This window comes from Xyrauchen texanus, chromosome 36 (genome assembly GCF_025860055.1).
Source record: "Xyrauchen texanus isolate HMW12.3.18 chromosome 36, RBS_HiC_50CHRs, whole genome shotgun sequence".
Taxonomy (NCBI): Eukaryota; Metazoa; Chordata; class Actinopteri; order Cypriniformes; family Catostomidae; genus Xyrauchen; species Xyrauchen texanus.
The window spans coordinates 13,342,571-13,366,489 of record NC_068311.1 but is presented as its reverse complement, the minus strand read 5'-3'; the positions used below and the strand labels follow the sequence as shown (position 1 = coordinate 13,366,489).

The following is a 23,919-nucleotide window of genomic DNA, read 5'->3' as shown; positions in this document are numbered from 1 at the left end:
GATATAGATACTTGTCTACCCATTTCTTCACAAGGTACTTTAGCTGTTGTGCTTGGATTGATTTGCACTTTTCGCATCAAACTACATTCATCTCTAGGAGACTGTCTCCTTCCTGAGTGGTATGATGGCTGCGTGGTCCCATGGTGTTTATACTTGCATACTATTGTTTGTACAGATGAATGTGGTACCTTCAGGCATTTGAAAATTGCTTACAAGGATGAACCAGACTTGTGGAGGTCCACAATTTTTTCTGAGAGCTTGGCTGATTTCTTTTGATTTTCCATTGATGTCAAGCAAAGAGGCACTGAGTTTGAATGCAGACCTTAAAATACATCCACAGGTACACCTATCAGAAGCTTAGGGGTTGAATGGTTGAGCCTGAAGGCTTAAAGCAGCTTGGAGAATTCCAGAAAATGATGTTAAGGCATATAGTGTATGTAAACTTCTGACCCACTGGAATTGTGATATAGAAAATTAAAAGTGAAATCGTCTGTAAACAATTATTGGAAAAATTACTTGTGTCATGTACAAAGCAGATGTCCTAAACGACTTGCCAAAACTATAGTTTGCTAAAAAAAAATTTTAATGACTTCAACTGTATAATGTAATGCATTTAAATGATCTAAAAACATTATATATTTTATAATTATTTAATTTATTATCTACTAAATTACCTGTATTTTGAGGCCTTTTCAGTAAATATTGATTTATTGAAAAATATGTTACTTAATCAGTACATAATGCAATTAATTTTGTCTGTACGGTGATTATGGTAGATTAAATTCTTTGGATTGTCACCTCCATTCACCGCACTGACACGTTCTGTATGCGATACCTGTGCATCTACACACAACGCAACACAGCGTGGTACTTTCCAAGATTTGAGACATTTTCCTTACATAAATACACCAAATATGTTAACATTATTATTACTATGGTAGATCATTAGGAAAGCATAAAGGTTTGACATGGAGAGGTTCGCCCTGCTAAAAGCAGGAAAAGGATGATGATAAGGTTTATTTCATACAGTGACTGTTGGGCCATGTCCGGCTGACAAAGATCTGTCAAAACCGGGGCAACGAGCAGAAAAAAAACTTCCCGTGAAACAGAGCAAAACATACAGAGAAGAAAAGGACCATTAGAGAGGCAGCAACGGTAGATATTTTGTATTCCTCACTATGCATCAGCTCATTGCTTTGGTTATTAAAGTGTGGTATTTCTAAATACAGAGAGAATGGGATAACCTCCATGGTTCCAACACCTTTTGACAAATTAATTTCCATTTCTTTTACTGTCGTTTGTGATTACTGGCTACAAATGGAACATTCAATAAAATTATTGCACACAAGAAGTGTCAAATTAATATCATTTGGACACGTTCTACAGCATGGCAGGAAAACAAGTACATCATCTCACACAAGTAATTTTTTTAACACAAATTGTAGTGTCGACTGCATTTGTCAGGCTCAACCATTCAACCCTGCTACGAAATTTATTGTAACAAAAATAAACAAACAATGTATGTTGTATTTTTTTTACTTTTCAACACACACATAATTATGTTGTGAGTAAAAAAAATAAATAAATAAAAAAAAAAATATATATATATATAATATATAACTTCACAATTTAAATGTAACTTGGATTTATTTGATGGGAAATGGGGCATTCTTGGGATGCCCCATTTCATCTGGGAGGGGCAGTGAGAGAGAAGTATAGTTTTAAATGTTTGTGATTATTATAAAAAAAAAAAACATTTGTGTGTGTGTGTATTCTCTTGTGAGACCACAGGGATGTTTGTTGAGGGTCAGGGTGGTGTTGGGGATTGGGAGGGGTAGTAGTGGTGGTTCAATTTTGATTCAGTGAATATTTGTTTTGCTTTTCTTTGTTAATCAGAAAAAAAATTCTTAGATTTTTCCATGACCGTGGGAACCCTGACTCCTGCTATGGACCGAGATGGATGTTTCTTGAGGTTGAGGCAAACCTCAGAGACAAAAACATTCTGAATCTGAAGTGTCTCGATTTCTGTTACAAAACATCACACATATTTACGTAGCTAGAAATCCTAAAAGCAGACTGGGTTCATAATAAAAATAATTTGTTCTTAAGGGACTAAACCATCTGAGAGCATATTTATATCTCCATTCATCACTCCACTTTTACAGTCCTAAAATTTACAAGCTTCAATGGCCACCAGTGAACCATTTACTTCATATAAATATTCTGTCAAAATCAGTTACAAAATTATGCCTTTGACAATATCTAAAGAGGAAAAATAGGCAGAAATAATAACTCTTAAAAGTCTGAAGCCTTTATTCTTCCAGACACCCCCCTGAATATATCTCATTACAACCTAATCTTCAGGGGAAACAACTATTATGACTAGTATTATGACCTAAAAAAGTTGAATCTGGTCTCTCTCCTCTAGCTATCAAACAAATATTCATTGCAAACATAAAATCACCACTATTAATATCCGACTATGATTGGTTTTGAAATCATACTTAGTTGTGACTGGTCGTGATAAATTAAAAACAAATCTCAATACACTGTGCCATAGGTTGCTGTTTTTGCAGTAATAGCAGATGTTTCTAGAATATTCAGTGGATTAAATGCAGAGTGTTAGGTATGAAACTCTTTGAAGAAGTTGACCTACAAATGGCTTATTAAAGTTGCTTCAGCACATTAAACAGAAGTACTTTAAGAATGGAACACAATTGCACACTTTCACCTTTAAAGCAGACTTTGGCACTTTAAACACACATTTTCTATAAAGAATGAGCCAGCCAAAATTCCTTTGTAAGCTGCTAAGGAATGCATGTGTAAGGAAGAGGAAAGTAAAAGGTAGTGCATGTATGTTTGTATACAAACTTTCTCTCTCCAGGTAGGTAAAGCTAATTAATCAGCCTCTAAAATGTAACGTCATTGGGTGAGTTTGGATATTAGGACCAGCTGTGAGCGGGACTACAGATGTGCTGATCCAACTGGCACATACAGTGTTTTGGCCCTAAGTCTCTGAATCCATAGTGGCCTAGCAAAGACCTCATGCTAAATCAAATATCCGACTCCCTATCTTCTCAAGCAAGAGTTAATTATTTAGACATTGGAGAGCGGAGCAAAAAATCCCTCAGAGGAAATCCTGCTGGAAATTGAATTATTCAATTATGTGAACAGCCAAATATCTGTGAATTATTAAGCATGTGTGAGAGGCAGACAGTCGGCGACCCCTCACCTTTATTCCCACGGTCGTCTCCCCATGAGTTCTCCACACGCCACTTCTCGTAACATCCCTCCTTGTCATTCTGAGAAAGAGAGAGACAGTTGTAAATTAAAAGACTGAAAGATTAATAATAAACACATTAACCCTGACACAGTTTTGTGAGACGATTAAATTTGCCACTCTTTCCAAACTAAAGGAAATATCTTAAAAGCTGCTGTTTCAATTAAGTTCACCTAAGACATCTAAACTCTAACTGGGTGTCTTATTTCTATATCAACTGAATAGACTAGGACAACCATAGAAAACAGTTATAAAATACTGATGACAGACCAACCGACCAGCCAAAATTTTGGACACATGACTGAATTTGTGTTCTTGAAATCTTGATAATCTTCCATCTAAAGGCTTATACTTTAAGGCATGAAATTATTTTTGTAGACAAATAAAAACCTACATATGGTCTACATATGAATATCTTTACAAGACTAAGGTTGTAATACATTATTTTTAAAAGAATGAGTTGGACCAAATAGTGAATTAGTGTGTCCAGACATTTGACTGGTAGTGCATGTATTATACACAAAGTTTTATAAATTGTAAAACTACAAAAATGCAACAAGATGGATGGAAAACCTTTTTGAGGGAAATAGACTGTAATCTCTAAAAACAAAAAGTAATTTAAACAGGGTGGATGTCCATAGAGAAAGACCAAAATATAATTCCTTTTTCACTGCACATCTTGCCATTGCAGTCTCTAGGCATGATCATTATTTCAAGCACGATTACACTTCCTAGTTCTTGACGCATGCGCAGAGCGCTAGATGGCACTAGAGTAAATGTAACTGAACTTGAAATCATGATCGCCAAGGAGACTGCTGATGTCTAGTGTGATTTTCTAGAAAAATTTGTAACATTTTGGTCTGTTCTCACCCAAAACTGACTTGAGAGCTTCTGAAGACATGGATTAAACCACTGGAGTCGTTTGGATTATTTTTATGCTGCCTTTGTACTTTTTGGAGCTTCAAAGATTTGGACACCATTCACTTGCATTTTGTGGACCTACAGAGCTGAAATAGTCTTCTAAAAAAATCTTCGTTTGTGTTTTGCAGAAGAAAAATTCATACATATCTGGGATGGAATGAGGGTAAGTGAGGAGATAAATTGTTTTTGGATGAACTATTTTGAATTTGCACAAGTTTCCATATTAATCTAAGCATGTTCAGCAATGTCAGGTCTTAACAATAAACCAATAAGGACTTTTTCTGCTGACAGAGATTTTTACATGCTCAATCAACACACAAATTTTAATGAATGTAAAACAAACCAGCACTGCCCTGATAGGTCAAACAAATGTTCTGTCAACTGGCCCAAAAGTTTCTCAAGGAGCTATCCTTACTGTTGAGCCCTGAATGTGCAATTGCTCTCAATACCTTGTCAGTGACAGCAGTCAGGATCATAGCATGGGTCATCAGGGAGTCTCCATAGATCAGCCTCTCTGCCTTAGATAAGTTCTTCACTGAGACACCAAACACCAGCTCATGGTTGAACCTACATGTATATACAGAGAAAACTTGGTATCATGATCACATGTATCAATTTCTTATTGTATAACTAAAGAAAGTGCTAATACTTACACATTCATGTCATTGATGCCTAGTTTGCTGTGGAAATGCTTGCCTACATCACAGCCAAACCACACAGCCTGATTCCAGAAAATAGAGACATTAATTAATATAAATATACCACTTTGAGAAGGAAAGTAATTATATTTTTACTGGTAACACTTTACAATAAGGTTTCATTTGCTAACATTAGTAAACTACATTAGGTAATTTCTACAACATTTTTTTAATCTTGATTAAGGTTAATTTCAACATATAGTAAAATAAGTTGTATATGTTAACATTAGTTAATGCACTATGAACTAACAATGAACAATTCTATTTGTATTAACTAGCATTAAAAAAAGATTAATAAATTCTATAAAAACGTATATTGTTCATTGTTAGTTCATGATACCTAATGCATTAACTAATGTTCATGAATGGAACCTTATTGTAAAGTGTCTAATTACACATTCCCAACTTAATCATCCTTTGATTTTCTCTATGCATGTTCTTTTTGTGCTAGTTAAGCAGGCTGAAAAGGCCTATTTTTTGGGGGGGAATTTGGAATGGCCACTTTCCAATGTGCTCTTAGTCCTCGTGGTGGCGTAGTGACTCTCAGTTGCCTTTGTGTCTGAGACCGTCAATCCACGCATCTTATCACATGGCTTGTTGAGCACGTTACCACAGAGACATAGCGCATGTGGAGGCTTCGCGCTATTCTCCACGGCATCCAGTGAAAAGTGAGAACCACATTATAGTGTCCATGAGGTTATCCCATGAAAATCTACCCTCCCTAGCAACCGGGCCAATTTGGTTGCTTAGGAGACCTGACTGGGATAACTCAGCACACCCTGGATTTGAACATGCGACTCCAGGGGTGGTAGTCAGCGTCTTTACTCGCTGAGCTACCCAGGCCCCCTGAAAAGGCCTTCAAATTTTTGCCATGAAACACATGCACAATAAAACTTTCTAACAAAACAATACATCTCAATGAACTCCTTCACACCGAATCTAAAGTATTGTACAGCTTGATTCATCATTCTTTTATTTTACGTCTATTATAAAATACAATAACATTTTTCCACAATACTTGTGTCATTTAGTCACATCTGACTTGTTGTAAATAGGTTTTCAGTCGAATGCTTATAGAATATGTGGCAAAAAAAAGTTTGGGTCAAGTTCGGTTGGTGACATGGACAAGTGAGTTCATTTAAATTTCTTTTATATATTTTTTGGAGCAGTGGTTGAAAGATGAATTTAAAGAATATTCTGTGTTCAATACAAGTTAATCTCAATTGACAGCATTTGTGGCATAATGTTTATTAAAACAAAAAATAATTTAGACTCGTCCCTCCTTTTTTTTTTTTTTTTTAAAGGAAAAAACCTAGGTTACAGTGAGGCACTTACAATTGTAGTGAATGGGGCACATTTTTGGAGGGTTTAAAGGCAGAAATATGAAGCTTCTTTTATAAATACAATTACAATTACATTAATTATTCTGTTAAAACTCATGTATTATTTAAGTCATGTTCATTATTATTCAAGTCATGTTTTTACAGTCGTTAAAACAAAGTTGTAAAATAGGCTATAACTTTACACATAAAATGTTAGTAAGCAATTTTATATATATAAAAAAAATAAGTCATGTTAACATGCATTTTGTTTACATTTTGTAGTCATACTATTGAAACATTTACAGATGGCCCCATTCACTTCCATTGTAAGTGCCACATTAGCTTCTTTTCCACTATCGGGCCAGTGCGTGCCAGAGCTATCAACTCACCAGCAGGGGCCAATGGCCTCGGACCTCGAGCCGCAAGACTAAAATAGTTTTGTGGGCCAATAACTCTGTAATTAATACTCTGCTGTGGTGCCAATGTCACACACCCTGGCCATTTCACAAGCAAGAGGGAAGCTCAAACGGAGTTATCATGTTAATATCAAGATTATATCTAATGTAAACCGTTATGATAAGTTAGCATTGACAACTCACCGACTGTAAATGCTATGGTGTTCCAAGTGGTCTCTCCACTAACAGCAGGACAATGTCCCAGCACAGCATCTATTAAAGTTCACCGAACCATGGAAAGTAATTTCTTTGGGCACAGTTTTATCAATTGGGTGTTTTAATGGATTTGTACTGTACCCGCATTTTGTACATTTATTTTTTCCCATTGTGCGCTGGATCCTCAAACTGGGAAGTTCGATGAAACTCCACCTTTGACATTGAACCCACCTCAATCCCCGGGTGGCCCAAGAGTAATCGGCGGTTCAAAGGCCATTGGCCCCAAGGAAGCAAGATGAAGTACTGGAAATGACAGTGGGAATGCAACTGACCCTGGCACGCACTAGCATGCCCTTATTTGGCCCCATAGTGGAAACGCAGCTACTGTAACCAAGATTTTAGGTTTTTTTTAAAGAAAAGGTTAAGTTGTGTGGTAATAAATATTATGACACAAATGCTGTCAATTGAGCTTAACTTGTATTGACCCCAGAATATTTCTTTAACGGCTATGATAGTTTTGAGAAACAAAAGGTTATAGTCATTTAATATTTGGCTTCCTGTATTTATTTGTTGAATATCTTTACTGAAGGACAGCGATTAAGTTTACATATTGCTAAGAAAAAAACTGCTTAAGGCAGACTCGTCTACTACTTGCTCAGACAACTAGTTAATTTTACCTCTCCATTCTTGATGGAATCTGCGGCTGCTTTCTTCAGCAGCTCGATGGGCTGGTTGTTGTAAAGTGTTCTGCGGCCGGCCACCATGTTACCCAGAAACTCCACGCTGTACAATTTACCATAGGGGTTCTGGGGTCGAGGGTCATTAACGAGGCAGACCTGCATGAAGACGGTACGCAACCTGTGAGTAAGGGCTACAACAGACTGATGTGGGAAAGTCAACAACTGATGGAATATGTTGAGGTTCTTGGTTCTCCTCAAACCTTGTCCTGGAGATTGTAGAGGGGCTTGACATGCTTTGTGTAGAACTCCAAAGGAGTCAGAGGGCCCATTTGGTGGAAGTTCTTTTCCTTGTCCCGGTATTCCCAACTAATGGTGTCTGGAGGACTGCCCAGACAAACACTGGCCACTCGAAACACCTGAACACATTAAATTAATGACAATAAGAAACCCACACACAAATACTTAATTAAATGTTTTTAAGGCAGTTTGAGTGGTGCTTGTCCATGCAAAATTGGCCAACACGATGCTAGGGTATTCAGAGAGGTTTGCAGTTGCTAAAGGGGATCTAGGTAGTTTCTATGTGGCCAAGGTCTCATGATATTCAGGGGCCTAGATGTGGTTTGGGATGTGGTCTTCCTTCAATATAAATCTTTGGGATTTTTTGACAGTTTTTCGGCTGATAGGTGAAAATCACAAGTCAGATTACTCAACTCAACAAGTGCATTATAATGTCATTAGGACAAATGGTGTGGGATGAGTTATGTGCCTAAATTTAACAATTAGTACTTAGGCCGATAGTAAGTGTAACATGCATAGTGGAAAGACACAAGGTTCTACTAAACAGGCACCTAACCAGAATCTAAAATGTAAACATAGTAGATTGAAAGTTTGCATTAAGTTTGAACTTTACAAAAATGGATGACATATGGATCATGATATTTGAAATAACAGGGACAAGCTAACCACATTAGAGAAAGCTCTGGCTTTGATAGAGTGTAGGTGAGAAGAGCGGTAGAAACACAAACATTGTGTCTAAAGGTTCCAATGTTTGACTGGGCCCTGTCAGTCTCTGTTACTCTTTTCTAAACTCAAACTGTTTTTAGTACTCAGAACTTAGCCCTTTGTTACCCAGATAGAGCAATCTCAGGCATTTCCTGCCCTCTCCTGACCAGCTTTACATTTTGGAATGCAGATTTCTCGTAGCCAAGATGAACTTGATCTTGATAATCCACGCTTCTTCTCTACCTCTCGCAAACATGCACAGGCGGGAATGCCAAAGACTGGACAGATAAGATCCTCCTCCTTTTTTTCCTTGGACCAACAAAGTGCACCACACAAACTGAATTTTGCAGAGATTCCTAGTTGAAATTATTTTTGGCTTTTTAAGCCCTTTAAAGGAATAGTTCACACACAAATGAAGATTCTGTCCTCATATACTCACTCTCATGTCATTCCAAACCCGCATACCTTCCTTCCTTCCACTGAACACAAAAGGAAATATGTAACGCTTTACAATAAGGTTCAATCTGTTAACATTAGTTGATGTATTATATTTCATGAAATAACAATGAACAATATTTTTTACAGCATTTATTCATCTTGTTTAAAGTTCGTTGAGTAAAATACAATTGTTCATTTATAATGCAATTACTAATGTTAACACATTCAAATTTTACTTTTAGTATTTGCTAAATTTAACATTAAATAAGAATAACGAATGCCTGTTCATTGTTAGTTCACGTTAACTAATTAAGTTATCTAATGTCAAGAAATTGAACCTTTTTGTAGTGTTAAACTCTCAGAGTAGTTCTTTGTTCTTCACTCAGAGCCAAAACGAAGTTCAAAACAGCTGAACAACAGTATACTGTTTGCACACATTCAGACACCTGTCAATCCACTGGGGGAGGGAGGAGCATTTAAATATGAGGACGCACAAGACTACATGTAAAACCTTAACGACAATAAAATGTATCCATGACTTAATACCTCATTCTATGAGTAGAATTCACACGGGATCAGTAAAAGATGCTTTTTAACCGCTCAATAATGATTTAACCCTTATGCACCCTTCTGTCATTTTTAACCTAAATCTATTTTGTTTCTTCAATAAAACTGGTTTCCTTTATCTGACTGGTACGAGATTTGGTGACTTTTTGTCCATTCGATATCTGAACACACACAAAGAAATTGGAGATGATTCGATCAGTCTAAGTCAGGGGCTGGCAACCTTTTTGACACGGAGTGCCATTATTTTAACAGATAAAAAATGTATGTGAAGTTTTTCACCTGCATTCCAATCTACATCTTGATGTAATCCATCCTCATGATAACGCAGCGTGTTTTTATATGCTGAATGGGATGCTAAACACTATTAAAGTCTGATGAGACTCACGCTGTTTGAGCAAGCCATTCGCACATCACAAGCCCATCAACTATTTAGCCATTTTCTGTGAATTGCACCTGCAAAATCCTAAAACTTTATTTCTAGGTTTAATTTATATTTTGAATGGACTCACATGATATGGGTTTATGTTTTCTCTTTTAATGTAATTTTGAGTGTGACCATGGATTAAGGAGGGTGTATCTGTATGATAGGTTGGAAATCTCAAGGATTAATAGTGGTGTTTTCCTTATTACATCACATGCTGTTCTGAAAGCAAAAAGAAACAAATGAAACACGGAATGTAGGCTGTCATTTGCGCAGCCTGACCGAAGCAAAGCAGGTGCGTTTAACCGAAAGTGAAGCGCTGCTGGCTCGTGATGTGCAAATGGCTTGCATGAGTCTGTTGGGTATACTGCAGTCTCATTACATTTTAAGTTTTTGTTTAGCCTCCCATTCAGCTCATAAAAATACACTGTGTGATCATGAGGAAGGATTACATCAAGATGTAGATTGGAATGCAGCTGCGGAATTTCATAATAAAATAGTCTACTCCTCCCAGTTGACTCCGCTTCTGAAACAGTCAATCCACGCATCTTATCACTTGGCTCGCTGTGGATGACACCGCGGAGACTCACAGCATGTGGAGGCTCATGCTATACCTACCACGTGCCCCATTGAGAGTGGGAACCACTAATCGTGGCCACGAGGAGGTTACCCCATATGACTCTACCCTCCCTAGCAACCGGGCCAATATGTTTGCTTAAAGGACCTGGCTGGAGTCACTCAGCACAGACTGGATTCGAACTAGTGACTCCAGGGGTGGTAATCAGCATCAATACCCAGGCCCCCCATTTCTATTAATTATTTATTATATAAAAAACAGCCATAATGCAGAAAAAACACGAACAGACATGAAGGGGTGAGACTACCAAACATCAAGAGTGCAAAACACACTCACTAAACTGGTCAGACTATAAAACAGCTTTATTGAATTGGTGAGACAATAACACATCTACAATTCTGAACACACACACACCTTGTATTCTACTTATTTCAGGTATGCAAAAACTGATAAAAATAACCTTAAACAAAATGCAAAACTTTGACTAAAGTAGTCTCTGGTAATGTTTAAATATATATCTAAATGTAGAATCTGAACAAAATCTGTTAATCATCTTCTCTTCAACCAGGGATGAATAAGTAGCTCTCTGCAGCCATCTAGTGTTTATACTTGTAATTCCATCTGGTTTTTATCTTTTAAACGGACAGCACAATTTGATTCTTGAGCTTTCAAATGGTATATAATTTATGAGGATTGGTTCAGTATTTCAGAAAATATTCAAAAGTAAAACAAGCCAATTTTCAAACTCAAGGTCATATAGGTAAATCAATTAGTAAATACAATAAAAAAAAGGTCTAAATCCCCCCCCCCCAAAAGCACAACTTTAGTGACGCTTTTACATTATTTATTATTTTGGAGTGGTTACATTTCTTTCATAACAATTAAAAAAATTACACATTTATTGTTTCCGGTCACTTTTGACCAGGAACAACTGGAATGTGATTTAATGTTGAATAGTGCATATGGGTTAAAGTAATATATATGCAATAGATAATGTGTTATTTCTCATGTTTAAATTCTGCATTCATGACGCTAATGCGCTAACACGCTAAACACTGACATAATATGCACTGGTAACCCTCTGTTATTGTAATATATTATGACACAGACACTACTGAAAAGATGGGTGTATTAAAGAGTGTTAATGGGCTGTATACAGAAAAAAGAATAACGATAGGCTTATCTCACTTTGGAGAAATGTGTGAATGACTTTTGGCTGCAGACAGCACATGAATGAAGCAGCATATATAAAAAAAGAGTGAATAGGCACTTAAGAGTATTTGAGTAGATTTGATTCCTTTTGCAGACAAAAAAAAAGAAGAAAAAAACCCTGCATGGCATGTTCTTAGAGAATTTTTCTACATGAATGATCATAAAGATGTAAGTAAATTTGCACCAGCTCGCTAATATCCCTGCAAGCCAGTGTGTTCATGTTAACTGATCTTAACTGACTGAATGGGAATTAGGTGTAGGTGGAGTTCCTGGTCACACCTACCAAAGATGTGGACCAATGGCAGTAAGGTGTTTAGCAGCTGGTCCAAAATTTTCCTGAAACTTAAAAACACCTTCGTTTTGGCCAGATTTAATTCTAAATGATGTCACACTTGTTTTTTCTTTGATTTCATATGAAGTGTGCCAGGGCCTTTCCCAGGAAATATTTAGCAGAATGTCAAAACTTATTTTTCCCATACACCAAAATAAAATGGTCGTTTGTACAGATGCAAAGTTCCAAAAAGGACATAAAATTACTATTTTATGAAAGGTACCAAAAAAAAAAAAGTTCCAATAAAAAGAAAAAACAATACAAATGTAATTCAAATAAAAAAAAATTAAAATGTACACACACTGGAATCAGTCACAAGATGGTCCAGAACCAATGATGTTTGACACCATTGACATCAGACTTCAGGCAACACATTTAAAAGGACTTTAAATTGCAAGTGAGATTTGAGATCATTGAGAGTCCAAACGATTACTTGAATGGTGCTTTTTGTCAAAATTTTTGATCTGTTTCTCACAGAAGAAAGAGAATAATACATGAGGATAAGAAAATATCTGAATTTTAGACCTAACCCTTAACTTCACTTAAACCTATTCCTTTCTGTGGCCATTGGCGGGCCAACTGTATTCTTTAGATGCTTTTAAAAGGAAGAAAGACGTTTTCTCTAGGTACCCAACCCTCTTCCCTCATCTCTCTCTCTTTTCCAGCTCCATCCTAGAAAGATCATTTAGCATTGGAGATTGTTTTCTCTGTCCAGTCTTCCCAGAGGGAAAGTACATACTGTAACAGCAGTGCCTGGTCCTTTTTCCTCCCTGTCGACCCAGCATTGGTCCCAGTTGCTCCAACCATCCAAACAGCCTCTATATCGCATGCTTTCACATTATCCCTCTTCCTTGGCAGGTTAGATAAAGGCGCGGGACCGTCCAAACAACACAAACAACCTTTTTTTTTTTTTTTACTGTTGAAAAGTGCCACTCACCAAAACAATGGCTGAGGCTCACTGATGTCAGCACAGAGCCAGCAAGTCAATATTGAAACACCTGTCTGTGGTTGGGTGGCCACAGGGCAGCAGGAAAAGCTGAGAGGCTCAACCAGGATGGAGTGGCTGGCACACAGTCCGGGAAGATGAGCACACTGTAAATATTTTGCTTAAGAAAAAAAGAAAACATCTCCTAAATCTCATCTCCTCTGGCTGTTCTGTCATGCCTTGACTCGGGATCATGCAAGATCTGTGAGTCGGAATAAGTTTGTGCATATCTTAATAAACAAGATTAGGGTGTTCCTTTGTTTGAATAAACTGAAACTGAGTCTTTTGTTTATGTGTCTCTGTAGCCCATGACTAATGACTTATTGTAACAATGAAATATTGTATAACCAAATGCAAAATGTACATGCTTGCACAATGGGTAATGGATCTGAAAAATGGTACATCAAGATTTACAATCTCAGACCTCCCGAACAGATTGGCACAAGCATTTTTGGGATGGGAATCATAAGGAATTGAACGGTTCCAGTTAAGATTCCTTTAAACAATTCTGATTCTTAATGGTTCTATTAACAATTCTTAATATTTGAAAATTAGAAAATCTAATTTTATTGCATTTACTGCCCTCAGCAGTCTGTTGCTAAACATTTTTATTATTTCAGATTTTATCAGAGCAGATATACCGTATCAAACCAGCGATACATTTAATAAAATATTTGCAAAAAAACATGATTATGCAGACTTTTTAAATTATTTTAGAGCAATAAACGCAATCCAATAATTGGTCCTCCCGTTAATATATATTAAATAAAGAATGAAGGGGCAGTGCTGCTGCTGAATAGCATAGAAGTAAACACTAAGTATTTTAGTACAATGCTCTGTTTGCATCGGCGGAAAAAATGCATATTCAAGAACCTGTTAACCAATCCAAATGTCATGAAAATCATACAGTTTCTGTATTTTTGGATCAATGGAATGGATTCCTAATAAGAACTGGTTTTCCATTCCCAAACTTAAGCATTTGTGAGGGGTTTTAGGAACATGTTTACATTTACTACAAAGGCTCAGAGCCATGGCCTAGTGGTTAGCAAGCATGCTCCAACACATTGAGCCATAATGCTTATGCCATGCGAGCAACATGAGGTTGAATATGGCACATGAGTCTCATTCACTCCTCTTCTCTCCAGCATTTTCTGTCCTTTTACTATCCCTACAAATAAAACCTTTACAAATAATTATTTGGCAGACACATTTATGTTCATTCATCAGTATGTGCATTCGCTGGAAATAAAACCTTAAAACTTGGCGTTGCAAGTGGCATGCGCTTTCAGTCGAGCTACAAGGCCACCTAGGCACAGACCTAACCTCTCATTTCAGAGAGTTGAGATACTGCCTTATTTGGGATCACAAGTACCTGCTACTGGGTAAATGACATGCCCTCATGTGGACACAGGGTACTCCAGATGTGAATGTGGTGCATACATGCAGTAATTGTTGCTATTGGTTTGTTGATGAGGAAATTCAGGACAAGAACAGACTGGCAGGCTGTTCACATCAAAGTAATCCATGTGCAGGCAATCACCTGTGCAATTGGCATACGACGGCACAACATGTGACTGTGTAAAGTACATGTAGCTGTACATGCTCTTGGTCGAAAACATTGGTCTTCCTATACAACTGGCAAACATGGTGACCAAGACCACGCTGCTGATCCTAACATTTTGTTTGTTTGTTTGCATCTGTTTTCCAACCACAGCTCTGCAAGGAAGTAAACAAAATAACTTTGTTCAACACAAGATGTCATGTCAATTTTCCTCCAGACCATTTGACTGCTTTTTGTTATGTGGAGGATACAATGTGAGCCAAAATATAATTTAAAGCATGATCAGAGCAAAAGGGGCAGTGTAGAACTGACAAATGCTTTTGATTGATTAACTTGAACTTTTCCAGTAAACATGAAACACATGGGGTCCATATAGACACTAACAAATAAAGTTTAAGAAGGCAGTTTCAGTATGTGACTGTGTTTCTTCAGAGCTGGCTTGGTCCCATTCCATTACAAACGACAACACCACAGTGACCAGCCACAGAGATCGGCCAAAAAAACAGTCTCGTCATACATAAATATTATGTCTTCCAGCACATGCAAATATAGATGTCTATATTATGCAAAAAGAAGGAATTGTTTCTATGCATTAAATGGATCATGTCATAATCTAATCTAAAATAGGATTTTCACCACAAGCACGCATACACACACACACGTGCCTTCAAAACAGCACCAGTTCTCCTAGTTACACCTGGACACAGGTTTTCTTGGTTGTTGGCAGATAGGATGTTTCAAGAATCTTGGAGAATTTTCCACAGTTCTTCTGTCTATTAAAGCTGTCCCTATTGCTTCTGTCTCTTCATGTAATCCCAGACTCAATTGATTTTCAGTTCTGTTGTGGCCATGCCATCTGTTGCAGGGCTTGCTGTTCTTATATTCTATTCTATGCAAAAGGAATGTTTGAGAGTCAATTTTTTTTTTCCTATTGACAAACTAAAGCTGAAGATATAAAAAACCATCTTAAGACACATGATTTTGTGAAACATCTTAAGTGACTAAAACTTTTGCACAGTACTGTATATATATATGTACATATTGTGACAACATATTAATTTATTTAATAAAAAAACTAAAATTGTATTTAAAAAAAAAAAAAGGGACTGGGATGACGGACTGAATAATTAAGAAAAGCAGCCACTAAGTGCCCAGCATATATATGGGAACTCCTTCAATACTGTTTAAAAATCATCCCAGGGTGATACCTCAAGAAGCTGGTTGACAAAATGTAAAGAGCACATGTCTGCAAATGGTAGGCAAAGTGTGAATACTTTGAAGATGCTGAAATATAACATTGTTTTGAATTTTTTTAGTCACAATTCCCATATTTCCATTTCTATTATTTCATAATTGTGATGACTTTACTATTACTCTAAAATGAAAAAAAATGACTAAGTGACCCTAAACTTTTGAACGGTAGTGTATATATTAGAAAGGTCAAAATGAACGCTTTCATTTTTTCATTTTTCTTAATTGGGATTAATCCATTAACCGTTTATACAACATAAACCAGCATAAACACTGGTTAGAAGGGTGGAACCTTTGCAATGTGTCCGCCCAGACTCATTACACTGGGTGCTCCAGATGTGAACGTACACACACACACACACACACACACACACCAAAAACACACACAACAGCGCTTCAGTGTCAGTGATCAAATGATGGAGAAAGGAGATCTTGAAGCTATTTGTAGTACAAAACAAGCCCAGATGGAACTAGAAATAAAGTATTTTTCAGCCTAAGCAAGGCACATTTTAATTACCACAGAAGCATGCCAGGTCCTCTATCACCAAAACAAAGAATGAGCCGTTTTTTTTCCTGAAAGCCAGTGTTTCCTGCACCGCTATTCAGCAGCGGCACTCCTGTTTATAATCAACAAAGCTGTCAACACTGCAAGTGCGCAACGTTGGGGTGATCTAGTATTGCCCGCTTTCATATTGTGGCACGCCATCATAAAAAGGCAGAAAAACGAATGCCTTGCATGCAACCAGAACTGCTCAGCTGCAGGGTGAAAAGAAACAGTTAAACAGCTGTTAGGCTACATCTCTTATCTCTCTAGAGCAGTTTTAATAAATATGTAATATAAATAAACAATAATAATAATATAGTAATATTAATACTATGATTTTTATAATTTAGGGTACATAATAAGTTATATTATTATATATTAATAAATACTTTTTTTTATGCATTTTGTCAACATTAATGGCCATTTTTAATGTAACTGTTGAGTATTGACTTGTACTCTTAAAGTGATAGATCACTTAAAAATGAAAATTCTGTCATCACTTACTCACCTTTGTGTTGCTTCTTCCTGCCATTGATCTTAAAAGATGTTAGGGGAGAATGTTAGTTTCAGTCAACATTCAAGCCAACAAGATACAGTGACAGTGAATGGTGACTGAGACATATTGCTTAACATCTCCTTTGGTGTTCTACTGATGCACTTAAGGGTGAATAATGATAGAAATTACATTTTTGGGTGAACTGCCCTCTAACTACATGTTAAAGTATTTGTTAAAGTTATCTAAAGTTATAGCCAAGAACAACAAAAATGTAAGTCAGCACACTCCACATCTTGCTGGGAAACATGTAATTTGATTCTTTTAAATAATTGAATACAATCCATTTACACTACCAACTTCTTATAAATGTGCGGTCTTTGTTTTTATCATTGGTACTTGAGGGAATGGACTATATAATAGGACGCAGATGCTGGAATAACCGGAGAAGAACCTCAGAATTAAATTGGCTTTGGTCCAGCCTTTTGCACGTTGTGCACGATTTCGCCAAACCCACTTGCACCTAGATTTAGTGCATGCTTGCACAAAAATACCAAAACTTCATGGCCATTGCGCTTATGACTTAAGGCATTGAGTTGCGCGTAACGCTTGTGCTCTTAAAATAAGGTCCTAGATGTTTTAGTATTACAAACTGTATTCCCCAAAAGTGCATTAGGACCAAATACATCTGCATATGCAATGCCTATTTTTCCGTCATTGCACCCTTGGCCCCGCCCACTGGTGCTCAGTCAATCACACAGGTGAAGAGAAGAGAGATGGGGCCTGTCATGGGAGATTCATCCAATGTGGACTTACACAGGACACCTTTATGTACCTGTCTGGATTTAAATGTTTTTCTAAATAAACATGCACAGCCAGTTGATACATATCTCCGACCACTTTATTAGACGTGGCGTTAAGTTACAACTCTGAAGAGGAGAAGCTCTCTGTCATTCAGCAGCTGCCCAGCTGTTTTGAGCACAGACACATCATGGACGCTATTTTTAGTTGTTGATTCAAGCTTTGTAAAGGAACTGTTATCGAAGGATGGGGCAGTTAAAAACACTTGAATGCGATCACAAACAAATTGGAGTAAACCGCTTCATTCATGAATATTTCATATGTCATCATGACTGACGTAGTGACACCCTGTTTACACCGGGCACGTCCATTGATGTGATGCAAAGCAACGGCTTGAGGCTGTCTACACCAGGCGTGTCGACACAAACTTTTAAACCGTTTATTTGCATTGTTGACAGTAGTAGCGCCAGCACGTGCAACACAAAATGGAACAAGACATCTGTTTACAGTTGGCGCGACGCACCACAACGGATGCTTCCATGGTAGACAACATCATTGATTATAATGGGTCCTATTGCTTTCAATGCAACAGGATTCGTGTCCCCATGTAGACAGGGCATGAGGGTTAACTGCTGTGCTCGAGATGAACAGTTTAATATATTCGGATGCAATGTGTTGGATGTGCATGGTGTAAACCCTGACATTTAGTCTTATGTCTGGTGCTTATTCAGTTTCTTCCTATTAAGTTTCAAAAATGGCTGTATTAAATTTTTATTTAAAAAATTAACCTCTATTTATTTTAGTACTGTGGCTTGATTCGACTTGAAAATCATAAGGACTCGACTTGCTTGATTTGTCTGCACTGCACTTGAGACTTGCTTGTGACTTGAACATGTGTGACTTGCTCCCACCTCTGCGACTAACTATGAAAAATTATGCGAATAATCTCACACACACACACACACACACACACACACACACACACACACACACACGCTCATGTTTATCTACGCGAATAGTCACAGTATATACACACAGAGTATACACGCACGCATGCACGTGCGCACACACACACACACACACAGTATACACACACACACACACACACACACACACAAATACATGTGTAGATTTCGTGTAGATAAACATGACGAATAGTCACACAGTATATACACACAAAGTATACACACAGTATACACACACACACACACACACACACACACACACAAATACATGTCATGTTTATCTACACAAATTCACACACCATAATATGGGAAACTAAAGTGTATATTATATTTCATAATTAGTTTTTCATCATTATAAATTGATAGAATATGGAATTTAAAATGTGATTTAAATGTCCTGAAATTGCATGTATAATAATGATAAAGTAACTTTTTAATAGTACCTGTTAGTTACATGCTTTTACCACAAAATATTAACAAGGTTGGAACATTAAAATGAAGTACTATGTAAAAAAACAACAACCAAAAAAAAACATTTAGGTTAATGGGGCAAAGCTTTGCACGTTTAACCGAAACCCTGCATATAAGCTTTAGGAGCCTATTTGTTAAATTGACCAATGTTCAGAGATGTACAAAATGTACAGTTATTGTTGAAGTTTAAATATTTCATTACGTATAATTGACCATTTATAAATTTTCATATTTATTAAAAATGTTGTTACATGCTTGTTATGCATGTTTTTTTATCTGTGATTTACAAGTGCTTTAAATGTGTAGAACAAGGTCTAAAACAGTATTGTCTCTTTAAAAATGAGGTAGCAGTTCAACAAGCACCTCACCAAAGTGTTGCGGTTGCATTAACAAGAGAGAAGTAAAACGTTTTTTTTTACCGCATCCATGCTGTGTGTAATTAGAACTATGTTTATTTTAACTTTTTAATCAACAAAGATATTAAATGAGACCTCATGGATCTCATCTTTGGACACACATTACATGGAACGAGTCAACCAAATGTTTACTTTCATAAATTGTATTGGCTTATGTGTACAAATATTTACTGAACAAGTTCTCAAATGCGCATTTCTAAGCTCTTCAGTTTTGCAATGCTTTTAACTTCATTGAAATCAAAGACATGTGGTACAATGATCTGTAGAGCTATACTAAGCAGAAAATATAAAGAAAAAAATTTAAGAAGTGGGCAAAAACACACAAAACATCCACTACAACGCAACTTGTCGCAACATTGAGACTGCAATACTTACTTGCGTGTGTGCGAAACATTTTGGAACGCAACACACAAAATCAAGCAACAGAAGTGTAACACCAAATTGCTCTGAATGTTGTTGGCGGAGATGAGAGGGGAGTGCAAATTAGCTCAGCAGCCTCCAGCTGTGTAGGATAAATGCATTACGTATAGTGTGTTTGAGCCGTTTCATGCGTGCTATGCAGAACAGGGGCCTGTCAGAAACAGTCCAGAGAGCAAAAGTGAAACTGTCCAGTCCAGGATCTACAGCAGCTCTGTCAAACACAACTGGCTGTTTCACACTGACTCTGGTTAATCAAAGGGTGCCTTCGATCTATCCGTTTTTAATACGAGCATGTACAAACTCATACATACACACGTTTACCAGCTAAATGAGGACAGACCATCGACTTCTATTAATTTTATATAAAAACAAATATATTATTATAATCCTACACAACCAAAACCCAATTTTAACATTAACCAAACCCAACCCCCCTAAAAGAAAGCTCTAGGCATTTTTTGACGTCCCTAAATTGTGGGCACAAATTTGCAAAAGTAGAAAACACATACACAATACATAATTAGGTAAATGCTTCATAGTATGAAGGACTGGGTAAAATATAGATTTTTTTTTATTAAAAGCTATTTTAATTTGACCGATCCCGATATAGATTCCTAAAATACCAAGATCAATCTTTTACTTTTATTTTAAAGTTTACATCAGTTTTGGTTGTTTTGACTACTACTGTATATCCATTAAATAAATAGCAATTGAACTGCATAGTTAGAAGGTTCCCAGTATAATGCCCCATGTATAATTCCCTCTATAATTTATTTTACATGTAAGCAAAATGGCAATTATAACTGAAATATACCCAAATTAATCACAATAGAATCAAATTGTATCAAAATCGTAATGAACTAGAGAACTTGTGAATCAGAATCTAATCAAATTGGGAAATCTGTATCAATGCCATAATAGTGAAAAACTAGTATGTAATAGAGATTTTGGGCATACAAAAATAATAGGGTTTATTGGTTTCCTTTACTCATATGCTTTATAAGTCAAAATGAAGAGTTTACAAATAAAAATGATAGACAGAAGGGCTAGGGTGGTGATCGAGACCATCACAGGCTGAATTTGTGACATGCGTCTAATACATGAGCACCATGGCTCAAAGTTTCTGGAGCATTTGTACTAACTGCTACCCCACAGCTACAAAGTTCTTTACATAAAGACACGAATAGCATTTTAATTTTAAGACTTCAGTCATATCAGAAACCCTATAAAAGTTGTTTAATTTTACATCGATCGAGTCGCCCCATCATGGAAACTGACAAGTGGACAACACATGACTCTGTGTCATGCAATGTCATCAATGGTACCAATGATGGTAAGGTATTGATGAACAGGAGTTTGATCCACCACACTCCAATGAGTAAAAGTGGAAAGATAAAATGTCCAAATAAGAGGTCCCTGCTGGAGTGATTAAACAAACAGCTACGACCTGCAACTCTCACGGCATGGCTCACTGATAAGCAGCGCAACATCAAATGCCAAGCGCAAGCACAAAACGGTGTTCAGCCTGCCGAAAGCTTGCAAGTCGCTGCTGTCTGGTTACAGTCCGGAGCACCACCGTTCAAAAATGTATTTGGACTAGATAGAAGTTTGTCCATTATAGGGATGTGTGTAATATAAGCCGAATAAAACACACACAAAGTAACAAAACAGAAGATAAACAAACACAATTGGTGTGAAGCGACATCACTCCAGGACGATCGTGGATGATCGTGCTTAGAGACTGAAATGGCAAGATGTACAGTGAAAAAGGAGTTACATTTTGGTCTGTTCTCATCCAAAATAAACTGGATCACGTTAGAAGACATTGATTAAATGACTGGAGTCATATGGGCTACTTTTATGCAAACTGTATCTGCTTTTTGGAGCTTCAAAGACCTAATCACCTGAGACCTTCAGAGCTGAAATATTTTTATTGACCTACAGAGCTGAAATATTCTTCTAAAATCTTTGTGTGTGTTCAGCAGAAGAAAGGAAATCATACATGTCTTAGATGACATGAATGGGAGTAAATGATGAGAGAATTAACATTTTTGGGTGAACTATCCCTTTAATTGCCTGTTGTTGGCACCCTGTCTACATTACTTCTCTGCATGTGATCCCATCCAGGCCAACCACTGCAGCTTGCCATTTTGATACAACTGAAACTCAGTGTTCCTCCATGCATCCAATAAATACACAAACACGCATGAGCGCGCATTCAAACACACTTCGCAATAACTCCTCTGCCAATGAATTGTTATAGAAAACAAACCAACCCCAGGTGGACAAACAAACATCCTGTCAAAAACAGGAAAACACTGAGCATAAGTGAGCGACCAGATAAACAGGGAAGTATATGGTACTCTGGGCTCTGTTTATCCTGGGAGAAGAGTGCACAGCACAAGCTTAGAATGATATTAACTTAGACATGGGCGCCCTGTGTCTCTTCCCGCCGCAGATGGTGGAGGTATAGTAATATTGCCAGTGAGATTGCCTTTGCCACTCAATGGCAGGCATCGGGTGATAACGATCATGTTTGTGGAACATTCTGTCATCAACTCTTGGAGGCGCTTGCTCTTTCAATCTTGCTTTGTCTATCTCGCACACACACAAATGTGTGCATACCAACGTTAACATATAAAAGATACATTCAAATGTCCATCAAAATTATTCACGAAAACAGGGGCACTTTTTGTATTTGTATTTTGGTTCACAGGTGGTTGATATTGTTATTGCTCTGCTGGTTGTTAAATTACTTTTTAATTATTAATGTTTGTGCTAGATCTGGCACTAATTATACGTAGGACATGCCAGTAGTTACACAATTGGAATAATTTAATTCTCACTCACAGTCTGACATATATTGTTGATGACAAGGTTTATTTTCCACTTTTTAAGGTAACACTTAACTTTAGTGTCTGTGTTACACATACACTGCTTGGCCAAAAAAAAGTCGCCATTTAGATTTAAATAGTGTTTATGATCTGGAGTTGCTTCAATTGGTCAGGTCTAGGCTCAGCAACTTTATGCTGCAATAAAATGATGTCAGCTGACTACCTGAATGTACTGTATGACCATGTTTTCCCATCAATGGATTTTTTCTTTCCTGATGGCCCAGGTATATTCCAGGATGACAATGCCAAGATTCATCGGATCACAGAGTCCTGACCTTAAACCCATTGAAAGTCTATGTGATGTGCTGGAGAAGACTTTACAGAGTGGTTCGACTCTCCTGGCATCAATTCAAGATTTTGGCCGAAAATTAATGCACCTCTGGATGGAAATAAATGTGGCGTTGCATAAGGTTGTCGAAACAATACAATGACAAATGCACACCAAAATCAAAGCTAAATGCAGTATTGACAACGGGAGAGTCAAATGTAAAATCTATGTGACTGAAGACCTGGTTTATTGAACTTCAGTTGGTATCAATTTCACAGACAAAATTATGAAGCAATGCCAGCCTGTTTGTTTATTCTGGAAATGCTGTGTGTCTGAGCTTTAATGTGTCTCTTTTTTAGCTAATAGAGTGGGGACAGTTTTTCAAAGCTTACATCTGCTGATAATGAACAAAGAGTTGCAAATTTCACTGTTATTAAAGAACGCATGGCAATGTCAGGTTGACAATCTTAATGCCAGTTTACCATTTCTCTCAGTTTATGGGAAATTTGCGAGAGTTTGTAACCATATTGACGCTGCAGAAGTCTGTGAAAGATAACCTTGATTGTCAGGCAAGTTGAGGTTTCAAAAGCAGTAATATGACTCCACCATATGGCCAAAAAGAGGAGCTACATACACAAAATAAATGGAAAGTTGGGTCACTTAAGCCAAACAATCACACCTCACCTCCTCTATCATGGTGTCTATAGTGTCAGACAGCTCCGCTTTAGTGGCCTTGCTGGCTACCATGTTCCTCAGCCTTAGACAGTACTCTCTCAACTGAAACATAAAC

General features: G+C 37.1%; 1 protein-coding gene across 1 annotated transcript in view; it reads right to left on the bottom strand.

Annotated features, from left to right (window-relative positions):
• Nucleotides 1–23,919, bottom strand: part of LOC127629535 (bleomycin hydrolase-like) — a 32,172-nt gene that overhangs the window by 1,893 nt on the left and 6,360 nt on the right. Inside the window, exons 6-11 of the mRNA XM_052106621.1 lie at nt 23,814–23,906; nt 7,773–7,928; nt 7,510–7,668; nt 4,855–4,922; nt 4,651–4,768; nt 3,233–3,302 (exon numbers count right to left, since the gene is read on the bottom strand). Coding sequence (XP_051962581.1) covers nt 3,233–3,302; nt 4,651–4,768; nt 4,855–4,922; nt 7,510–7,668; nt 7,773–7,928; nt 23,814–23,906 — 664 coding nt within the window. The remainder of the gene's footprint in view (nt 1–3,232; nt 3,303–4,650; nt 4,769–4,854; nt 4,923–7,509; nt 7,669–7,772; nt 7,929–23,813; nt 23,907–23,919) is intronic.